The sequence below is a fragment of the Bufo gargarizans genome, chromosome 8 (assembly GCF_014858855.1).
Source record: "Bufo gargarizans isolate SCDJY-AF-19 chromosome 8, ASM1485885v1, whole genome shotgun sequence".
Taxonomy (NCBI): Eukaryota; Metazoa; Chordata; class Amphibia; order Anura; family Bufonidae; genus Bufo; species Bufo gargarizans.
In genome coordinates this window covers 26,721,792-26,744,424 of record NC_058087.1, presented here as the reverse complement: position 1 = coordinate 26,744,424, position 22,633 = coordinate 26,721,792, and the positions used below count along the sequence as shown (strand labels likewise).

Sequence of the window (22,633 nt, the reverse complement as noted above, 5' to 3'; positions counted from 1 at the left end):
ATAGATTGCCCCTTATCGAGGCCTCTAGCAGTACAATAGATCTGTCTAATTATCATGAAAGGACTCTGCAGGTTCTGCATCAGTGAACACAGCAAAGCTGAAGTGTGAGCTGCAGAAGACAGGAGCAGGCAGTCTATTGTGTGTGCTGTTCCTAGCACTATGGAAACTGGAATATTTCAAGATATTTCATTACATGAATAGTCCCAATTCAAATGCAGTACAGTACCATGGACAGAGCAAATAGAATAGACATTACAAAGAGTTATTTTCAGTTTAATAAACAATTAGGTAGGTATTGGTATAGGATCATATAGGGTCAGCATAGGTATGATCATATAGGGTCAGCATAGGTATGGTCATATAGGGTCAGCATAGGTATGGTCATATAGGGTCAGCATAGGTATGGTCATATAGGGTCAGCATATGTATAATCCTATAGGGTCAGCATGGGTATGATCATATAGGGTCAGTATAGGTATGATTACATACAGTAGAATCAGCATAGATATGATCATATAGGGTCAGCATAGGTATAATCATATAGGGTCAGCATAGGTATGATCATATAGGGTCAGTACAGATATGATCATATAGGGTCAGTATAGGTATGAGTACATACAGTAGGGTCAGTATAGGTATGATCACATAGGGTCAGCATAGGTATGGTCATATAGGGTCAGTATAGGTATAATTACATACAGTAGGGTCAGCATAGATATGATCATATAGGGTCAATATAGGTATGATCATATAGGGTCAGTATAGGTATGAGTACATACAGTACGGTCAGTATAGGTATGATCACATAGGGTCAGCATAGGTATGATCATATAGGGTCAGCATAGGTATGATCATATAGGGTCAGTATAGGTATGATCACATAGGGTCAGCATAGGTATGATCATATAGGGTCAGTATAGGTATGATCATATAGGGTCAGCATAGGTATGATCATATAGGGTCAGTATAGGTATGATCATATAGGGTCAGCATAGGTATGATCATATAGGGTCAGTACAGGTATGATTACATACAGTAGGGTCAGCATAGCTATGATCATATAGGGTCAGTACAGGCATGATTACATACAGTAGGGTCAGCATAGACATTAACCTATGGAGCCAGTACGATCAGCTCGGTCTCCAGTGGCTCCCATTTACAGCAATAACTGACGAGTTGTACAATCAGATACGCTGCAGCATTGCTTGTGTTCACCTTCCCCTTATGACTGATGATTCCAAGATATCACTGACACAACGGACCACAGACACATAGTGAGGGGGCTCTGGTGACAATGTCAGGTCTCCGGGATGACATGTCCATTGTCAGAGGAAGCGATTGGCCAGGTCGGCCTTCAACACACCGGATCCTATCAGGCACTGGGCGTTCCTATCCCCCCCCCACCCCCAGTATCAGCATGCAGGGTACAGTATGGGGCATGTTCTTTTGGAAACTTTGTGAGAACTTTCTACCAACGAGACTCTTTTTCTTGAACAGGGGTGACCATACAAGCTCTGTCCACCGTTCCAGTAATGTTCAGCTACTGGGTAAGTGCTATTAAAAAAATACTGGAAATGGCTCAATAACTAAGATCTCTTCCAGAGGACCCGCCAGTTATCCGGACATGATAATTATAGTATACACTAGTATTTTTCATAGTGTAACAATTCTGGAGCATCTATTGTTATAGGTCTGCTTTGTGCTTTTCCTCGGTTACTCCTCCTAGAAAGCTAGGCATAATTTGACAACTGCGGTTATCAGTTTTGGGGGTGTCTTCACCTACTGACACTGTCCAATCAGTGCTCACCACAGCGGCGAGCGCAAGGACACACCCCTCTCATAAGGGAAAAAGGTCACGCCTAGTTGTCAATTTATTCAAACATTTCCAGGAGAAATAACGACGGAACACTGCACAGAATTATAGGAAAAGTTAACCCAGAAGTATTTACTAACAGAGACATGTCAGGAAAAGGGAGAGATACTCTTTAGGCTACATGCACACGAGCGTTGTTTGTCCGCATCAGTATCTCCGTTCCGTAGCCCCGCAAAAAAAATATAAAATAGAGCATGTCCTATTCTTGTCCGTTTTAGGCATTGTTACAATGGATCCGCAAAAAAAACCTGATGGCATCCGTTTTTCTTTGTGGATCTGCAATTTGTGGACCGCAAAACACATACAGTCGTGTGCATGTAGCCTTAAAGGAGGGGGGGGGGGGGTTAGTTTCAGCAATAATAGCTAAATCACAGTCTAAAGCAAAGCTCTAGAATTCTGTGTATTAATTTCATGCTGTTTTCAAGATCTTTGTTTGCTGTAAGCAAATGGAAATCTTCATCATTTAATTGCAGAGGAAAAAAAAATCTGTCCTGGATGCAATTCAATGACAACAAGCAGAGATCTTGAAAACTATGAAGAATTGAAAAACAAAGTGTATGACAAAACCACATATTTATACAATAACTAAACTATATTCACATAAAACTAGAAAACCCTGTGCCCATTGCATACCCTTCAATGGCACCTACCGACTACTGCAGACCTGTGTGGAAGAAAAATTAGAGCTTTTTTTTAACCTTCTGCTGCGCCTTTAAGAAATCATAAATTGTACATTTAAAAAGGACAAGGATGTCACTTTCAGGTTTGTGCTCTTTCTTACCAGGCCAAGCCTCAAGACACCTTAGACCTGTCCCAATTCCTCAATGATGACTTGGCAGCTGTGGTCAAGAAGCATCCAAAGAGATTTGTTGGCCTCGGAACGCTACCAATGCAGAGCCCGGACCTGGCAGTGCAAGAAATGTATCGCTGTGTGAATGAACTGGGGTTCCCGGGGGTTCAGATTGGCTCTCATGTAAATCAATATGAACTTGACTCGCCAGAGCTCTACCCAGTATATGCTGTAAGTAGTCCTAAAAAAGACACAGGAACGTAGACAATCTACTGGCTGCTACTGGAAACCGTCAACAGCTCGTCGACAGACGCACCCCTAACAGCGTAGCTGACCACCTATAATGATATTATCTTGGTTGCACTGCATTCTGGTTGAATGTGCGTCTCTACATCAAAAGACTGCGGTGTCTACAGTCATGGCCAAAAGTTTTGAGAATTACATAAATATTGGAAATTGGAAAAGTTGCTGCTTAAGTTTTTATAATAGCAGTTTGCATATACTCCAGAATGTTATGAAGAGTGATCAGATGAATTGCATAGTCCTCCTTTGCCATGAAAATTAACTTAATCCCAAAAAACCCTTTCCACTGCATTTCATTGCTGTCATTAAAGGACCTGCTGAGATCATTTCAGTAATCGTCTTGTTAACTCAGGTGAGAATGTTGACGAGCACAAGGCTGGAGATCATTATGTCAGGCTGATTGGGTTAAAATGGCAGACTTGACCTGTTAAAAGGAGGGTGATGCTTGAAATCATTGTTCTTCCATTGTTAACCATGGTGACCTGCAAAGAAACGTGTGCAGCCATCATTGCGTTGCATAAAAATGGCTTCACAGGCAAGGATATTGTGGCTACTAAGATTGCACCTCAATCAACAATTTATAGGATCATCAAGAACTTCAAGGAAAGAGGTTCAATTCTTGTTAAGAAGGTTTCAGGGCGTCCAAGAAAGTCCGGCAATTGCCAGGATCGTCTCCTAAAGAGGATTCAGCTGCGGGATCGGAGTGCCACCAGTGCAGAGCTTGCTCAGGAATGGCAGCAGGCAAGTGTGAGCGCATCTGCACGCACAGTGAGGCCAAGACTTTTGGAAGATGGCCTGGTGTCAAGAAGGGCAGCAAAGAAGCCACTTCTCTCCAAAAAAAAACATCAGGGACAGATTGATCCTCTGCAGAAAATATGGTGGATGGACTGCTGAGGACTGGGGCAAAGTCATATTCTCCGATGAAGCCTCTTTCCGATTGTTTGGGGCATCAGGAAAAAGGCTTGTCCGGAGAAGAAAAGGTGAGCGCTGCCATCAGTCCTGTGTCATGCCAACAGTAAAGCATCCTGAGACCATTCATGTGTGGGGTTGCTTCTCATCCAAGGGAGTGGGCTCACTCACAATTTTGCCCAAAAACACAGCCATGAATAAATAATGGAACCAAAACAGCCTTCAACAGCAACTTCTTCCAACAATCCAACAACCGTTTGGTGAAGAACAATGCATTTTCCAGCACGATGGGGCACCGCGCCATAAGGCAAAAGTGATAACTAAGTGGCTCGGGGACCAAAACGTTGACATTTTGGGTCCATGGCCTGGAAACTCCCCAGATCTTAATCCCATTGAGAACTTGTGGTCAATCCTCAAGAGGCGGATGGACAAACAAAAACCCACTAATTCTGACAAACTCCAAGAAGTGATTAGGAAAGAATTGGTTGCTATCAGTCAGGAATTGGCCCAGAAGCTGATTGAGAGCATGCGCAGTCGCATTGCAGAGGTCCTGAAAAAGAAGGACCAACACTGCAAATACTGACTCTTTGCATAAATGTCATGTAATTGTCGATAAAAGCCTTTGAAACTTATGAAGTGCGAGTAATTATATTTCACTGCATCACAGAAACAACTGAAACAAAGATCTAAAAGCAGTTTAGCAGCAAACTCTGTGAAAACTAATATTTGTGTAATTCTCAAAACTTTTGGCCACGACTGTAGTATACAGTAAATAGATATCGGGTGTATGCATGTCACCCCACAGAGGGGCAGACCCCCTCAGATCAGAGGAGCCCTGCAGAGAGTTACACACAGTCAGGAAAGCGCAATGCGACCAGTTGCTGCAGAAAAAATGTGCAACCACCCGGCTGTTATCTGGTGATCGCCTGAAGGTTTTCATTTAGAAAAGCAGTTGTTCTTAAGGAGAAATAAATGGTGACTGTTTTAAGGGTTTACTGATTTTCAAAGCGTTCGCCATGTGCTTAACCAGTACAAAGCACTGAGAATGTAAGTCCAGGTACAGTAAAGGTTTGGGTCTTTCTACAATTGGACCTACGCAGGTACTGAATACGGAAATGCTGCCCTTTTCCATGAAGAGAACAATGTAGAGCTTTGTAACTCATCTAGCTTAAGTACATTTACTGCAGTACCCCCATTCTACCTCCAGGTGTCACACTTGCTAAGATTTACTTATTTTTTTAAACAAAAAAATACTGTCTCAACTTTTGTATATTTCTCCGCATAGCAATAGCGACATCTAGTGGCAAAACAAATGCTGCTCAGGCTGAGTTCACATCAGCGTTCAGCCTTTCCATTCTCCTGCTCTGTTATAGGAGAAGAAAAATGGAAAGGAGGGATTCGGCAGATTACTGAGCCGAACGCGACCCCGTTATAGTCTATGGGGTCCGCAGGCTCCGTCGGGCTCAGTTATGCGCCGAATCCGTCCTTTCCTATAACGGAGCAGGAGAACGGAAAAGGCTGAACGCTGAGGTGAACTCAGCCTTATGGTTATCAGAATATAGATCACTAGATCAATACAGAAACCTAAAATATCTTTTATTAAGAATCCTTTAAAAATATTATTCCGGGGGAAAAAAACCCCCACAATAACCAATTTGTTACAAAAAAAGCTACCATATAACAATCCATGGTACAAAAACAATTCTGGAAATATGCAGTAAGACCAGCAATGGCCTAAATGGTTTTTTTTATTTTATGGACTTATCTAGGGCTACTATATTCCGCAGAGCTTTACAGACATGAGCATCAATGAATTAAGAAGAAAAAAATCTGAATTAACACATACCATTACTTTGACTGTGTCAAGGCAAGGGAAAAAAAAACACGCTGCTCTCTAGTGTCATTTTTTGCCTTTTTTGTTGTTCTTACCTTTCTGCAGATCTAGTCTCTTTCCTTTTTGTGGGTGGGCAGCAGCTCTTCACATGTGGCCATCAACCATCTTTATATCCACTTTGTCCCCTGCAAAGAAAATTGCACCTCACATCCAGCCCAGTGATTCCACTAATATACGGCACTAGGATACAGTGGTGATTTAAAGTCTGTGAATTCCTTCAGAATTTTCTCTATTTCTGCATAAATGTGAACTAAAACCACATCACACTTTCACACAAGCCCTAAAAGTAGATAAAGATACCCAAATCCAACAAATGAGTCAAGAAAATTAGACCTGGTCATTTACAAACCGGATTCCAAAAAACTTGGGACACGATACAAATTGTGAATAAATACTGAATGCAATGATGTGGAGGTGCCAACTTCTGATATTTTATTCAGAATAGAACATAAATCACGGAACAAAAGTTTAAACTGAGAAAATGTACCATTTTAAGGGGAAAATATGTTGAATCAGAATTTCATGGTGTCAACAAATCCCCAAAAAGTTGGGACAAGGCCATTTTCACCACTGTGTGGCATCTCCCCTTCTTCTTACAACACTCAACAGACGTCTGGGGACCGAGGAGACCAGTTTCTCAAGTTTAGAAATAGGAATGCTCTCCCATTCTTGTCTAATACAGGCCTCTAACTGTTCCATCGTCTTGGGCCTTCTTTGTTGCACCTTCCTCTTTATGATGCGCCAAATGTTCTCTATAGGTGACAGATCTGGACTGCAGACCGGCCATTTCAGTACCCGGATCCTTCTCCTACGCTGCCATGATGTTGTGATTGATGCAGAATGTGGTCTGGCATTATCTTGTTGAAAAATGCAGGGTCTTCCCTGAAAGAGATGACATCTGGATGGGAGCAGATGTTGTTCTAGAACCTGAATATATTTTTCTGCATTGATGGTGCCTTTCCAGACATGCAAGCTGCCCATGCCGCACGCACTCATGCAACCCCATACCATCAGAGATGCAGGCTTCTGAACTGAGCGTTGATAACCACTTGGGTTGTCCTTGTCCTCTTTGGTCCGGATGACATGGCGTCCCAGATTTCCAAAAAGAACTTCGAATCGTGACTCGTCTGACCACAGAACAGTCTTCCATTTTGCCACACTCCATTTTAAATGATCCCTGGCCCAGTGAAAACGCCTGAGCTTGTGGATCTTGCTTAGAAATGGCTTCTTCTTTGCACTGTAGAGTTTCAGCTGGCAGCGGCGGATGGCACGGTGGATTGTGTTCACTGACAATGGTTTCTGGAAGTATTCCTGAGCCCATTCTGGGATTTCCTTTACAGTAGCATTCCTGTTTGTGGTGCAGTGTCGTTTAAGGGCCCGGAGATCACGGGCATCCAGTATGGTTTTACGGCCTTGACCCTTACGCACAGAGATTGTTCCAGATTCTCTGAATCTTCGGATGATGTTATGCACAGTTGATGATGATAGATGCAAAGTCTTTGCACTTTTTCGCTGGGTAACACCTTTCTGATATTGCTCCACTATCTTTCTGCGCAACATTGTGGGAATTGGTGATCCTCTACCCATCTTGGCTTCTGGGAGACACTGCCCTCTGAGAAGCTCTTTTTATACCCAATCATGTTGCCAATTGACCTAATTAGTGTTAACTGGTCTTCCAGCTCTTCGTTATGCTCAAATTTACTTTTTCCAGCCTCTTATTGCTACTTGTCCCAACTTTTTGGGGATTTGTTGACACCGTGAAATTTTTAATTAACGTATTTTTCCTTTAAAATGATACATTTACTCGGATTAAACGTTTGATCTGTCATCTACGTTCTATTACACATAAAATATTGACATTTGCCATCTCCACATCATTGCATTCAGTTTTTATTCACAATTTGTCTAGTGTCCCAACTTTTTGGGACTCTGGTTTGTATTTATTGAGGAAAATGATCCAATATCCCTTATCTGTGAGTGTAAAAGTATGTGAACCTTCTCTTTCACTAACTTCCGGTAACTGTTGATCAGTCCTGCACAGCAGCATGGAGGAATTTTAGCCCATTCCTCTGTACAGAACAGCTTCAGCTCTGCTATGCAGGCGGACTCCCATGAACTACTCGCTTCACGTCCTTCCACAACATTTCTACTGGATTAAAGGGGTCCTCTCACCTCAGCAGGTGGCATTTATTATGTAGAGAAAGTTAATACAAGACACTTACTAATGTATTGTGATTGTCCTTATTGTCTCCTTTGCTGGATGGATTCATTTTTCCATCACATTATACACTGCTTATTTCCATGGGTATGACCACCCTTCAATCCAGCAGTGGTGGTCGTGCTTGCACACTATACGTACTGGAGAGCAGCTTGTATTAACTTTCTCTACATGATAAATGAAGTGAGACAACCCCTTTAAGGTCAGGACTATTACTTGGCCATGCCAAAACTTTACCTTTCTTCTTTAAAAGGTGTTATTCAAGCCTATAAATGCTCCCCTATATGCCTGGGCCCCTCACACTGATTCTACTTACCTGGCTCCCCACTCACTGCGCCGCTCCTGGTCCCCGCACGGCTCCGTGATGCGCCGCGATGCTAGGAATGCCCCCCTTCCCCAGATGTTTTCATCCGCGCACAGGAAGAAACAGCGGCAGCCGTGCGGGGACCAGGAGCGGCGCAGGGACCGGGGAGCCAGGTAAGTAAAAACAGTGTGAGGGGCCCAGGCATATATGGGGGGGGGGGGGGCATTTCCAGGCTCGGATAACACCTTTAACCATTCTTTTGCAGAAAGTGTGCCTTGGCCCGTTGTCTTGCTGCATGACCCACGTTCTCTTGAGGTTCAGCTCATAGACAGTTGTCCTTACATTTTCCTTTGTTATTTACTGGTATAATTCAGAATTTATTCTTCTATTAATGATGACAAGCTGTCCTGGCCCAGTTGCAGCAAAACAGACACAAAGCATAAAACTACCATAAACAGATGGGATGAGGTTTTTATGCTGTAATGCAGAGTTTTACTTTCTTTAAACGTAAAGCTTCTCTTTTACACTAAAAGGTTCTAATTCGGCCCCATCCGAACATTGTTCCAATAGCCTTCTGGCTTGTCCATGTGATCGTTAGCAAACTGCAGATGGGCAGCAGTGTGCTTTTACAGAGAGCAGAGTCTTTCTTCTTGAAATCCTGCCGTGCACACCATTGTTGTTCAGTGCTCTACTGATGGTGCACTCATTATAGCTAATGCGAGAAAGGCATTTCGTTGCTTAACGGTTACCTCGGGTTTCTTTGTGACCTTGCTATTACACATGTTGTTCTTGGCATGATCTTTGATAGACCACTCCTGGGGAGGGTAATAATGATCTTGAATTTCCTCCATTTGTACACAATCTGACTGTGGATTGCTGGAGTTCAAACTCTTTACAGATGGTTTTGTAACGTTTTCCATCCTGATGAGCATTAAGAACTTTCCCTCTGAGGTCCTCAGAAATCTCCTATGTTCGTGACATGATACACTTCCACAAACGTGTGATAGTTCCTGTTCTTTGCATAAAACAGGTTGCCCACACACACCTGATTGTCACCCTATTGACTGAAAACGTCTAATTTCACCTTCAAATGATCTGCTAATCCTGAAGGTTTACATACTTTTGCTAGTTAAAAAACATCTGATATTGGATGATCTTTCTCAATAAATAAATTACCTAATGACCCAAAAGTGTAATATTTTTGCCTCCCCTGTTTTATTTGGATATATTTAACTACTTTTAGGACTTGTGTGAAAATTTGATTTAGTTTTAGGTCAAATTTATGTAGACATATAGAAAATTCTGAAGGGTTCACAAACTTTCCGGCACCACTGTATGTAACATCCCCACAATTTCCTTCTCCACTGTCTAGACAGGGATACAGCTATATATTTTTATGAATTTAGATGTAGGGATAAATGAATTAAAGGGGTCTGAGATCAACAGAGGAGGAAGAGAGCAAGGAAGCTACTGAGCATGTCAGTCCAGCGCTGAATGCAGGAGAAGGAGAAACAGCAGGGGGCGCCACCAGAGAGGAAAATGTAATGCAGAAAAAAAGAACAATATTTTTATTGTGTGTATATTGCAGTAATACTTCAATGGATTGCCCGCTCATTGCATAGTAATACTTTTTATGGGATAAACACTTTAAAGTTAGAAATTTACTATGGTGGTGCTGACGAACATCTCTTATTTGCCTTTATCTGTTTCAGGCTGCAGAAGAATTAAATTGCTCCATTTTTGTTCACCCCTGGGACATGCAGATGGATGGGAGGATGTCAAAATACTGGCTTCCCTGGCTGGTAGGTTAGTATGTGTAGCTTCTGGGTCTTCTAATCGTTCATAGTCTTCTGCAGCACATTTAAAGGGGTGGTCTTACTTCAGCAAATGGCATTTATCATGTAGAGAAAGTTAAAGGGGTATTCCAGTTACATTAAGTTATCCATCACCCACAGCGGTAGGACCCCCACCGATCTAATAGTTATCCCCTACCCTGTGAATTAGGGATAATTAATGTAACTGGAATAACCCTTTAATACAAGTCACTTAAAAATGTATTGTCATTCTCCATATTGCCTCCTTTGCTGGCTGGATTCATTTTTCCATCACATTATACATTGCTCATTTCCAGGGGTTATGACCACCACTGAGTCGGACAGGCCGGCGCTTTTTCCTATAGTGTGCAAGCACAACCACCACTGCTAGATTACAGGGCGGCCGTAACACTTGGAAATGAGCCGTGTATAATGTGGAGTACAGATATTCTAAATTCCCTACTGGGATTATCTCTACAGCAAGTAGTTGAGGAGCCAACCCGGAAGGAGGCCATTTTAGATTTAGTATTCACAAATGGGAATTTGGTATCTGATATTACTGTAGGGGAAAGCTTGGGATCTAGTGATCACCAGTCAATGTGGTTTACTATAAGTACAGTGACTGAGTCACACCACACAAAAACAAAAAAGTTTTATATTTTAGAAAAACAGACTTTTCTAAAATTAGATTAGTGGTATACAAGTCTGTCACGGATGGTGTTGCAGAAAGCTGGAACTTATAAATAAACATCCGACTGGCTTGATCCCAAACTAAGGAGCATATGGGTGAGCCCTATAAAACCCCTAGAGCTCTCCCTGACTGCTATGCCCATGCAAAGGTCTTTATGGTAGACGATTGCATGCCCACGTACCTAATACTATGTGACACCTGAAAACCCTATAATAGTGAGGGGACACGACCACCGGCTCCCTGCACTTAATACGGACGGAGTCAGGGACACCTAGAATCAAGCCAGCAAGGAAACACAAATAAAGGAAACAGACTTATCTGAGGAATCAGCAGAAGCAGCATCCAGCAGTGAACAACTCATCCAGGAAGAAGTATAAACCGCAAAGTGAGGCAGTATGGGAGGGAATATAAAGGGAGACAATTAGTGTAAATAGGTGACAGCTGGGAGAAGGAAAGGAGATGACAAAGTGAAACCAAAACAAAGAATGTCATGCATGAGGTAGCGAAGAACGTCTAACAGACCTTCTCACAGAACTGACAGAGTCCCTATCAGATAAGCACAGTTTCAATAGAGTCCAGGAGAAATGGGACTACTTAAAAGTGGCACTATTGAAGGCAACAGATAATTGCATTAGGCTTGTCAGTAAAAGCAAAAAAAGGAAGAGACCACTGTGGTACTCAGCAGAAGTGGCCAAAATCATTAAAAACAAAAAGATTGCATTTAGTAATTATAAAAAAAAAACGAGGATGACAGGCAAATTTATAAGATGAGGCAGAGAGAGGCCAAGCAAGTTATAAGAGCTTCTAAAGCACAGGCAGAAGAGAAATTAGCTCAGTCAGTGAAAAAAGGCGATAAGACATTCTTCAGATACATAAATGAAAAAAGGAAACTAAAACAAGGAATTACCAAATTAAAAACAAAAAGAAGGAAGGTATTTGGAAGAAGATAAAGAACTAGCTGACTGCCTCAAAGAATACTTCTGTTCAGTTTTTACAAAGGAAAATTAAGGAAAAGGACCTCAGTTAGGAAAGAAGACTAATGAATCTATTGATGCATGTGTCTTTACAGAGGAAGAGGTTCTAAGTCAGCTGTCTAAAATTAATATAATTAAGTCACAGGGGCCTGATGGGATACACCCAAAGCTATTAAGAGCTCAGCGGTGAACTAGCAAAACCATTAACAGATTTATTTAACCAATCACTGGCAACAGGAGTCGTCCCAGAAGATTGGAAATTAGCAAATGTTGTTTCCATTCACATGAAAGGTAGTAGGGAGGAATCGGGCAACTATAGGCCAGTAAGCCTGACATCAATAGTGGGGAAATGAATGGAAACCATACTTAAGGAGAGGATTGTGGAACATCTAAAATCCCATGGATTGAAAGCTGAAAAACAGCATGGGTTTATGTCAGGGAGATCATGTCAAACTAATCTTATAGATTTTTTTGATTGGGTGACTAAAATAATAGATGGCGGAGGTGCAGTAGACATCAGACTAAAATAATAGATGGCGGAGGTGCAGTAGACATCGCTTATCTAGACTTTAGTAAGGCTTTTGATACTGTCCCACATAGAAGGCTTATCAATAAATTGAAGTCTTTGTGCGTGGACTCCCATATTGTTGAATGGATTAGGCAGTGGCTGAGGGACAGACAACAGAGGGTTGTAGTCAATGGAGTATATTCAGACCGGGGCGGATGGGCCATAGACCTTACAGGGAAAATTCCTGGTGGGCCTTCCTCAGGCCAGCTAGTGGAATTTTTGGGGGATGTATTTTGTTTCTGCTGACAGTATTTTATGATGTACTGTGGTATTTGGCTCTGTTAGGGTGGTATAATGTGCCACAATATGGTATTGCTGGCTCTGCCTTCCATCAATTTGGACCCGACTACAAAACTGGGGCCACTTTTAGTATTTTTTCCAGGGCCGCTTTAGGTTCCCAGTCCGTCGCTGATTCAGACCATGGTCTTGTTACCAGTGGGGTACCTCAGGGATCTGTTCTGGGACCCATATTGTTTAATATCTTTACCAGCGAAATTGCCGAAGGCCTTAATGGTAAGGTGTGTCTTTTTGCTGATGACACAAAGATTTGTAACAGGGTTGATGTTCCTGGAGAGATACACCAAATGGAAAAGGATTTAGGAAAACTAGAGGAATGGTCAAAAATCTGGCAACTAAAATGTAATGTTAAGTGCAAGATAATGCACCTGGGGCGTAAAAACCCAAGAGCAGAAAATAAAATCAGTGATACAGTCCTGACCTCAGTATCTGAGGAAAGGGATTTAGGGGTCATTATTTCAGAAGACTTAAAGGTAGGCAGACCATGTCATAGAGCAGCAGGAGATGCTAGCAGAATGCTGGGGTGTATAGGGAGAGGCATTACCAGTAGACAGAGGGAGGCGCTCATGCCGCTCTACAGAGTACTAGTGAGACCTCATCTGGAGTATTGTGCTCAGTACTGGAGACCATATCCCCAGAAGGATATTGATACTTTGGAGAGAGTTCAGAGAAGAGCTACTAAACTGGTACATGGATTGCAGGATAAAACTTACCAGGAAAGACTAAAGGACCTTAAAGGGACACTGACAGGCCTTCTGAGCATAATAAGCTCTTTATATGCCCCCCTAGGTCTTATAATAAGTTTCCAATTCATATAAGTATTATCCCTGCGCGCATTGTAAAACGTTAAAAATAATCTTTATAATCACCTGTCCTTTCTGCCCAAGGGGCGTTCTTTGTGCCGCATTTGTGCCCAGCCGCGTCCCAACTGCCGGATCCTTAGACACGCCCATCTCATTAGTATTCACTTGGCGCAATGTGATCCCGGCGAGCGAGGGTGCCGGGCGCATGCGCAAGATCTCCGAATGTCGGGGACAGGAAAATACCGCCCAGCGAAGTGAATACTAATGAGATGGGCGTGTCAAAGGATCTGGCAGTTGGGACGCGGCTGGGCACAAATGCGGCACAAAGAACGCCCCTTGGGCAGAAAGGACAGGTGATTATAAAGATTATTTTTAACGTTTTACAATGCGCGCAGGGATAATACTTATATGAATTGGAAACTTATTATAAGACCTAGGGGGGCATATAAAGAGCTAATTATGATCAGAAGGCCTGTCAGTGTCCCTTTAACATGTATAGCTTGGAAGAAAGACGAGACAGAGGGGGGATGAGAGAAACTGCTAAATACATAAAGGGAATCAACACAGTAAAAGAGGAGAGAATATTTAAAAGAAGAAAAACTGCTACAAGAGGACATAGTTCTAAATTAGAGGGGCAAAGGTTTAAAAGTAATATAAGGAAGTATTACTTTACTGAGAGAGTAGTGGATGCAGGGAATAGCCTTCCTGCAGAAGTGGTAGCTGCAAATACAGTGACGGAGTTTAAGCATGCATGGGATAGGCATAAGGCCATCCTTCATATAAGATAGGGCCAGGGGCTATCCATAGTATTCAGTATATTGGGCAGACTAGATGGGCCAAATGGTTCTTATCTGCCGACACATTCTATGTTTCTATGTGGTGGAAAAATGAATCCAGCCAGCAAAGGAGGCAATATGGAGAATCACAATACATTAGTAAGTGCCTTGTATTCACTTTCTCTACATGATAAATGCCATTTGGTGAAGTGAGAAAATCCTGTTAAGGAAGGACTACTACCCCTTCAATCCTGCTTGATGTGAACTGCATTAGGTTAGCTCTGGGTGAAGCTTGCACCATATTATTCCTTGTAACGCAGTTGTGCCACTTTGTAGGATGAAATAACGGAGCGCGTCACACAATCTCTTTATATTGGGGTAATTTCCTACTTCAGACATGTATGGGGTGTGATGGTTGCTGCAGTTGATGGTTGCAGAAGAGTCCACCTCCCAAGATACAGATGCCATGATAGGTCCAGGCCAAAAAAGCAGCAGAAAACCTGAATCTGAAGCTGTGGAGCAGATCGTTTGAAAGCAGACATGCACCCCTGTATATCTGGCGGGTGGGCATAAGGAACCCCAGTCCAGGACTGCACCCAGTGGCGTGCTTAGGGTGTTTGGCACCCGGGGCGGGTTCTTTCTCTGGCCCCCCCCCCCCCCCCCCAATACTTGACCACATACCTCTTACATGCAGGGGCATCTCCTGTCATGTAGACCTTCTCTTTCCTCTTCTCTTGCATCTGACCCAGACCCCCATGATTAATTCTTTCAGCCGGATCTCGTCTCTACAGAGTTTGTAACACAGACACGTTAGATTTCTCAGTTTTTCCATCAACCGCCCCATCCTTGTGTCCCCACAGTGTCATCCTGCTGCCACCCCCAATACTGTGCCCGTTGTGCTCCCCAATGCCCCAGGTACTATACTGCTGAAAAAATAGTGACCCTAATAGACATAATTGGGGGTAATTTATCAAACTGGTGTAAAGTAGAACTGGATTTCCAAAAGAGCTGTCAAATATGACAGGTGGAATCTGATTGGCTGCTATGGGCAACTAAGCCAGTTCTGCATTACACCAGTTTGATAAATTACCCCGAATGTTCCTATAGTGTCCACAGCAGCTATAATGTCCCCTAGAGACCCCCAGTAATAATGACACCCTATATTGTGCTCCAGGTAATAATCCCTGTATAGTGTCCCCAAAAATAATAGAATTGCCCCTACAGTGCCCCCCCCCCCCCCAATAGAAAGGCCCCCACCCTGCCCCATACAGTAGTTTCCCCCCACACTGCCCCCATATAGTAATTTGCCCCCCCACATAGTAATCTCTCCCATAATAATTTGCCCCCACACAGTATTCCACCATAATATTTTTCCCCATGTCCCCCAAAGTTGGCACATAAAATAAAAAAGAAATAAAAGCTAAATATTCACCTGCACTTGCTCGCAGAGAAAGGCGAGGACACTTCATTGTGCTGCTGCATCCCGGCATAGGCGCGTGCAATGACGTCATCACGCACACCTGTGCCAGGATTTTACTGCCTACTAGGCCTGAAGCCTATGGCGATGATCGGCGGCGGGGCGCTCCCGTTCCCGGCCGCAGTATGTGGGCATCAGCGCTCCGGCAATGATCACTTCCATCTGTATTGATGGAAGCGCTCATTGCTTCTGGCACCCCCCTGAGAGCCAGCACCCAAGGCGGACGGCACCCCCCGCTAGGCAAGCCGCACCATATTGAATGTTCTAGGTCTGGATATGAGACTCCCATGTGTGATCCCTGGACTCATTTCAGAATCTGAATTATTTTCAGGACACAAGCATTTTATATAGACTGCTATAAAGAACGGAAATCTCCGACGTCATCATAATAACCTCGTTCTCCGCTGCTTCTTGTTAGGGATGCCGGCGGAGACCACGACTGCCATCTGCTGTATGATTATGGGTGGGATATTCGAGAAGTTTCCAAAACTAAAAGTTTGCTTTGCTCATGGAGGTAGGTTACAGAGTTATATGTCCTAATAGACTGTCAGGGACTAATAATATTCTTTAGCACCAAGATAAACCTGCCTAAAAAGATGTGCCTGCTGAAAGGGGTTAATGTAAAAATTGCAAATCAGACATCATATAGGAGATGACCATCTCTTTCTAACAAAGCTAGAACCAGCCCTGTACCTCACATGGATCCAGAGATCTCCATGTTAACTGCTCCAATTACCTGGTAGCTCAGGGACATGTCCTTTCTGCTGCAGAACATACGGCTGGTGGCAGTTAAATGATTTAAACCGAGTACCTTGAACCAGTTCTGTGAAACAGATAAAACAAAATATGGAAAAGAACAGACAGCAGGTGGCGCCATACAGATAGATGGTATTGAATAGCTCAGTGCCTGTACCAGATGTTTAATTACATCCAAATACAAAAATATTCAGATCCAGGTTTGAAAAATGTAGAATATGCTTCATGACACAACCCCTTCCTGCCCCAGTTTTTTTCATTTTTGCGGGTTATGTTTTTTACTCCCTGCCTTTCGGGGCTATAACTTTTCCATTGACATAGCCCTATTAGGGCTTGTTTTTTGTGGGACAAGTTGCACTTCCTAATTCCACTATTTATAACTTCTATATAGGGATGATATAATAGGGAGCTGGAAAAAAAATCCAATAGGGGTGAAATTGGAAAAAAATATAAAAAATATGCCATGGTTTTACTTTCATTCCCTAGGTCACGCCAATACGACATATGTATAGTTTTTCTTGCGTTTTTATACTGAATGAAAAAAATAAAAAGTTTGAAAAAAATTTGTTTGTTTTTTGTTGTTGCCATATTCTGACCCCTGTAACTTTTTTCTAATTATTTCTACAGAGCCGTCTGAGGGCTCATTTCTTGCGGGGCATTCTGTACTTTTCATTGATACCATTTTGGGGTGTCTAAGACTTTTTGTTCACTTTTCATTAAAAAAAAAATAATTGTAGGAGGAGAAGCAACCAAAATCGCTGAATCGTCCATTTAGACTTTTTTTTTTTATTTTGCCGTTTTCCATATGAGATAAATATTTTTACATTTTAATAGTATGGGTGTTTTCGCGGCGATGCCAATTATGTGTATTTTTTATTTTTTTTTCATTTTGGGGGAAGAGGGGTGATTTGAATTTTTATATATTTTTTTTATTTTTAAAAACTTTTTTTTTTATTTTTTTTTATAGTTCATAGGGAATTCATTGGGGATTATACCAAGTTCCTATGGAGCCCTGCCAGAGGTAGGGCTTCCACAGGAACAAATGTACAGCAGCCTCCTGTCACACAGGAGGACAGGGGCTGCCGCAAACTACATCCGGCAACCCCGATCCTCGCTGGGAGTAGCAGGAGGACACCTAGAAGCGCGCGCTTCAGGGTTTTGGCGCGTCAAGATGCCGTGGTCACGTTTGACCACGGCATCTTTAGGGTTAAAAGTCTGCGACCAGCATTCCTGCCGGTCTTCGACATTAGCTGCGGGTGTCTGCTGTACCCTGCAGCTAAGGCGCCTGCCGCGCTCACGACTGGGCGTCATCTTTAAAGTCCCGGCCAGCGCTGCAGATGTTGGGGAAGCAGTTAAAACTGTGGATGTTGGGAATTACTCTGATTGTCCAGGGTAGCCCATTCCATAAATATAGTGCAGCACAGAGAGAAGTCTTGGAGATGGGAGTGAGAGGTTCAGACTATAGAGGACGTTAGATTGCGGTAGAACATAGCGCACGGACAGTATGGTAGACGGAGAACAGTGAGTTGAGTTAGGCAGCTGCGTGGATGAGAGGGGTGCAGTCTAATTGTAAGCTAAAGTGAATGAGCAACCAGTGCAGAGAATGATGAGAGTTGTAGTTTTGCAGCAACATGAGGCCTGCAGTTTGGAGTCCACTGCTATTCGGTATGTATTCAAATACAGAGACTTACAATGTTGGCTCCACAGCATGGTTGCGAAATCTATCTTTTAGGACAAGGTGTAGCCATAGGTTTTAACATTTTTGTGCTTTATAGGTGGAGCCTTCCCATTTACTGTTGGCCGCATTAATCATGGCTTCAACGTGCGACCTGATCTCTGCGCCGTACACAACATAGAACCTCCTCGGAAATATCTTGGCTCTTTCTACACTGATTCTTTAGTACATGACCCTCGGGCCCTGGAACTCCTTGTAGATATAATAGGAGAGGTGAGTTACTGGCAGGGACCCTACGTCATCTTCACTTTAGTCAAACTGCCATATAACTTCTTAGGCAGAGACAAAAAGGGCATGTAACGAGAGTTCACACAGTCCCATAGAGAATAGAGTGGCAGCACGCATACGGGACCGCCACTCCATTGAGGATTTGGGACCCCCTCCCCTTCTTCTCATGATCAGGGGTACATTGTGTGGATATGTTGCTGGTGGGACAAAGCCTAAAAATATATATTTGTACTTACAGGACAAAGTGCTGCTGGGTACTGACTACCCCTTCCCCCTTGGAGAGTATAAACCTGGATTGCTGATTGAGTCAATGAAAGACTTCAACAGAAGATTAAAGGTTGGAAAATGGATTATATTTGATTAGAAGGCATGCAAGGTTGAAAAGAGACGTGAGCAAAAAACAAAAGTCCACCCTGAATTATATGGTTTTACGTATCAGGACACGATTAAAAAATAAATAAATAAATCATCTGGTCCTTAGAAGGTCTGAAAATTAGGTAAATCCAACCTGAAACGAACAACTAAACATGACAAAATTACATTGTGTCATTATTTAATTAGCAAAGACTACGCCAAGAGGCAGAAGCTGTGTGTGAAAAAATAAGTACACCCTTACTGCTTCCATAGGAATTAAGAAGGTAAGTAGCAGTCAGAACCTGCCAATCAAATGCCCTTGATTAATTGATCATCAGCAAGTGTGACCACCAGACGATTTGGCAGATTGCTGGTCTGGAGCATTCGGGTGCGTTACCACAATGCCAAGGAGGAAAAGCCTCGGCAGGGATTTCAGAGAAGCAGTTGTTGCTGCACATCGTTCTGGGAAGGTTTATCAGGTCATTTCCTAACAAACTGAAGTCTGTTATTCTACAGTCAGAAAGATTATTCACAAGTGGAAAAACATTCAAGACAGCCGACAGTCATCCTAGCAAATTAACCCAGAGGTCAAACCGTTCATTGCTCAGGGAAATTGGGAAGAAAATTTACACGGGACGTTGTACAAGCAGATTGTTGGGAAGGAAGCGTTCCTTCCCAACAATCTGCTGATCGCTAGCGGAGGAAACCGGTGCATTTACATGCAGCGTTCTCCTCCACAGTATGGGGAGAAGTGATCGCTAATGCCATCGCTCATCCCCATACAGACTGGTTATTTCCCGGCAGCAGATCGATCGTGTTTGCTGCACAAGCGATCCAATTATCCGATGAGCGAGCGTAATTGGCGGTACATTTACACCACCAGATCATTGCTAAAGAGCATTACTATGAACGCTTGTGACCGATGATCTGTTCATTTCTCAGCCTGTGTAAAGGTGGATTTACACCTTGCTATAATAGGGCACGAACGTTCCTACGAACACTTGTTCCCGACAATCTACTGGTGTAAATGTGCTGCAGATCACCTGATAAACGAGCGAAACGCTAATTCATCGGGGGATCCTGTCGTTCGCGCAGGCACCTAAATTATAGTTTCTGGGCAGCAGATTGTGTGGGCTAAACAGTGATATGCTGCCCAAAAACAATGCAGCTGTATTAGGACGAGTGATTGCAATAGTGATCCCTCGTTCTCACACTGTCAAGGAGACCACTGCGCGAGTAGCCAGCCGTAGAGAAGGAAGCATTCTTCTCATTGCAAAGTGTTAATAAACCTTAAGACTCTGCAGGCCTCATCATGTTAAATGTTCATATTCATGACAGTACAATTTGAAAGAGACTGAAAAAGTATGGCTTGTTTGGAAGCCTCTTCTTTCTAAAATAAAAAAAATAATAATAAAAAAATCATGGCAGAACAGCTTAAGGCTACTTTCACACCTGCGTTCAGGTGTCCGCTTGTGAGCTCCGTTTGAAGGGTATCCGCCTGGCCGTGCGGAGGCGAGCGGATCCGTTCCGACTTACAATGTAAGTCAATGGGGACGGATCCGCTTGAAGATGACACCATATGGCTCAATCTTCAAGCGGATCCGTCCCCCACTGACTTTACATTGAAAGTCTGAACGGATCCGCTCAGGCTACTTTCACACTTAGAAAATGTTTCTAAGTTATAATGCAGACGGATCCGTTCTGAACGGAGCCACCGTCTGCATTAATATGAGCGGATCCGTTCAGAACGGATCCGATCGAACGCTAGTGTGAAAGTAGCCTTAGTCTGCAAAGTTGCATCTGAACAAGACATCTGGAACAATGTTTTTTGGACAGAGGAGACCAAAGTGGAGATATTTGGCCATAATGTATCTAAATTCTAAAGTTTGGGTGAAACTGGGTCATGCAAATAATCCCAAAGACACCAGCAAACCTACAACAGAATGGCTTAAAAAGAAAAGAAACAAGGTGTTACAATGCCCAAAAGTCCAGACCTCAACCCAATTAAAATGCTTTGACGGGATCTTAAGCGAGCTGTGTATAAACTCGCAAACCTCAATGAACTGAAGCAACATTGTAAAGAAGACTCCAGAAGATGTGAGAGACTGATAAAGTCCTCCATAAAACCATGATTTTTAAGTTATCGCTGGGAAAGGTGGTACTACAAGCTATTCATTCATGGGGTGGACTTAGTTTTTCACACACTGCTTTTCCGTTTTGGCTTATTTTTTGCCGAAACAATAAGTACCCGGTGGAATCTGTTATGTGCCGAGCTTCATCTGAAATTTAGAAAACGTCTGAGCTTCGAATTTTTTTTTTCCATTGTTCTCATTTTGTTGCTGCTATTCTTATTATAACTATTCTTTATCTATTTCATGTGATGTCTGTTTTTTTTTTTAGGAGAAGCTGTTGTCCGAAAATGCTTTGAATTTCCTTGGACTTGACAAAATTAAGTTTCAATGAAGACGGATGCCAGTTCTCACATGGTGCGAGACCACAGCTCGTATTATAATGGATAACGAGTCATCAGGATAAGTTGTGTCAGACCTAGTTCTGCTACATCATGGAAAACCCTCTACATGCCGATGGTTAGGAAGATGCCTACAGCTATTAAACTAGACAGACCCCCAGGGCTTGTTTCTCTGGTTTCTTCCATACGTTTGTTTTAAGAACAATGCTAAAAATGAGATTGAAACATGGTGCGGGGGAGTGAAAAACAGAACATGTAAATTTAGAGGTAAGGATCTTCTAGCCCATCGTTTCCCAGTTTAATTATCAGATTAAAGCATCCCTCCAGACCCAAAACTGAAATTGGGATAGGGCAAAATCAAGGTAGTCTTCCAGTATATAGCTGTCTGCAATATAGATTACTTCCGTCAGCAGGGTTAAATAAAGTTTAAAACTGAAACTTGACTACACTTTGGAAATGTACAGTCATCATACCTGGGGCCTTTTTGCTTGATCCCTGGTGCCTCCATTCTCGAGATCTGGTCCCCCTATCTGGAGATTTAGACTTGCCAGTAGAGCCTTCTGTTTTCGTCCACCATTTTGTTTCCAGTTGGGGTGCTGGACCCTCATCGATCTGATATTGATGACCTATCCTGAAGATAGGTCATCAATAAGAGCTCATGTACACAAGTGTGTGCCAGCCTGGCAAATTGCGGTCCGCAATGCACGGGCACCAAACGTAGGGCCACCATATGCGGACGCAGGACCGATTCACTTGAATGTGGTCCGCAATCTACACTGCAAAAAAGTACTGCATGCACTACTTTTTTTGCGGTGCAGAGGCACGGACAGAAACTTGTGCTGCTGCCGTGGTTGTCCGTGCCTCTGCCTCAGTCTTTTGGATTGCAGACCCATTCAAGTCAATTTGCAAGCCACAGCACGGGCACTGGCAGACAATGGTCGTGTGCATGAGCCCTAAATACCGGAAAACCCCTTTAAACCATGCACTGTGTTATGTGATGACACTTTGCTTCTCCTCGCTAAATAATTTCAATTTGTTTAAAGGGGTTTTCCGGGACTTTTCTACTGATAGCCTGTCCTCAGGATAGATCATCAGTATCTGATCGGTGGGTGTCCAGAGCGTCGGTGCTTGCAGTAGCGTCACAGCCTTCTGGCAGCTTAGCCTAGACACTGTGACGTCACGTTCATTGGTCAGATGGCCTGGGCACAGCTCATCCTCAATGAAGTGAATGGGGCTGAGCAGTGATACCAAGCGCAGCCGCTATTATTTATTTGAAAGCACCATTAATTCCATGGCGCTGTACATCAAGAAGGGGTAACAAATACATAATATAAAAATACAATAAACTATTAACAGACTGGTACAGAGGGGGAGAGGGCGCTGCCCGGAAGAGCTTACA

The 22,633-nt window shown here is 43.0% G+C and overlaps 1 protein-coding gene across 1 annotated transcript in view; it reads left to right on the top strand.

Annotated features, from left to right (window-relative positions):
* The window catches only part of ACMSD (aminocarboxymuconate semialdehyde decarboxylase), a 43,778-nt gene extending 22,101 nt beyond the window's left edge, over window positions 1–21,677 (top strand). Inside the window, exons 4-10 of the mRNA XM_044304893.1 lie at window positions 1,498–1,547; window positions 2,658–2,894; window positions 10,004–10,097; window positions 16,110–16,205; window positions 18,223–18,395; window positions 18,649–18,747; window positions 21,165–21,677. Coding sequence (XP_044160828.1) covers window positions 1,498–1,547; window positions 2,658–2,894; window positions 10,004–10,097; window positions 16,110–16,205; window positions 18,223–18,395; window positions 18,649–18,747; window positions 21,165–21,227 — 812 coding nt within the window. The 3' untranslated portion in view covers window positions 21,228–21,677. The remainder of the gene's footprint in view (window positions 1–1,497; window positions 1,548–2,657; window positions 2,895–10,003; window positions 10,098–16,109; window positions 16,206–18,222; window positions 18,396–18,648; window positions 18,748–21,164) is intronic.
* Window positions 21,678–22,633: the final 956 nt, after the last annotated feature.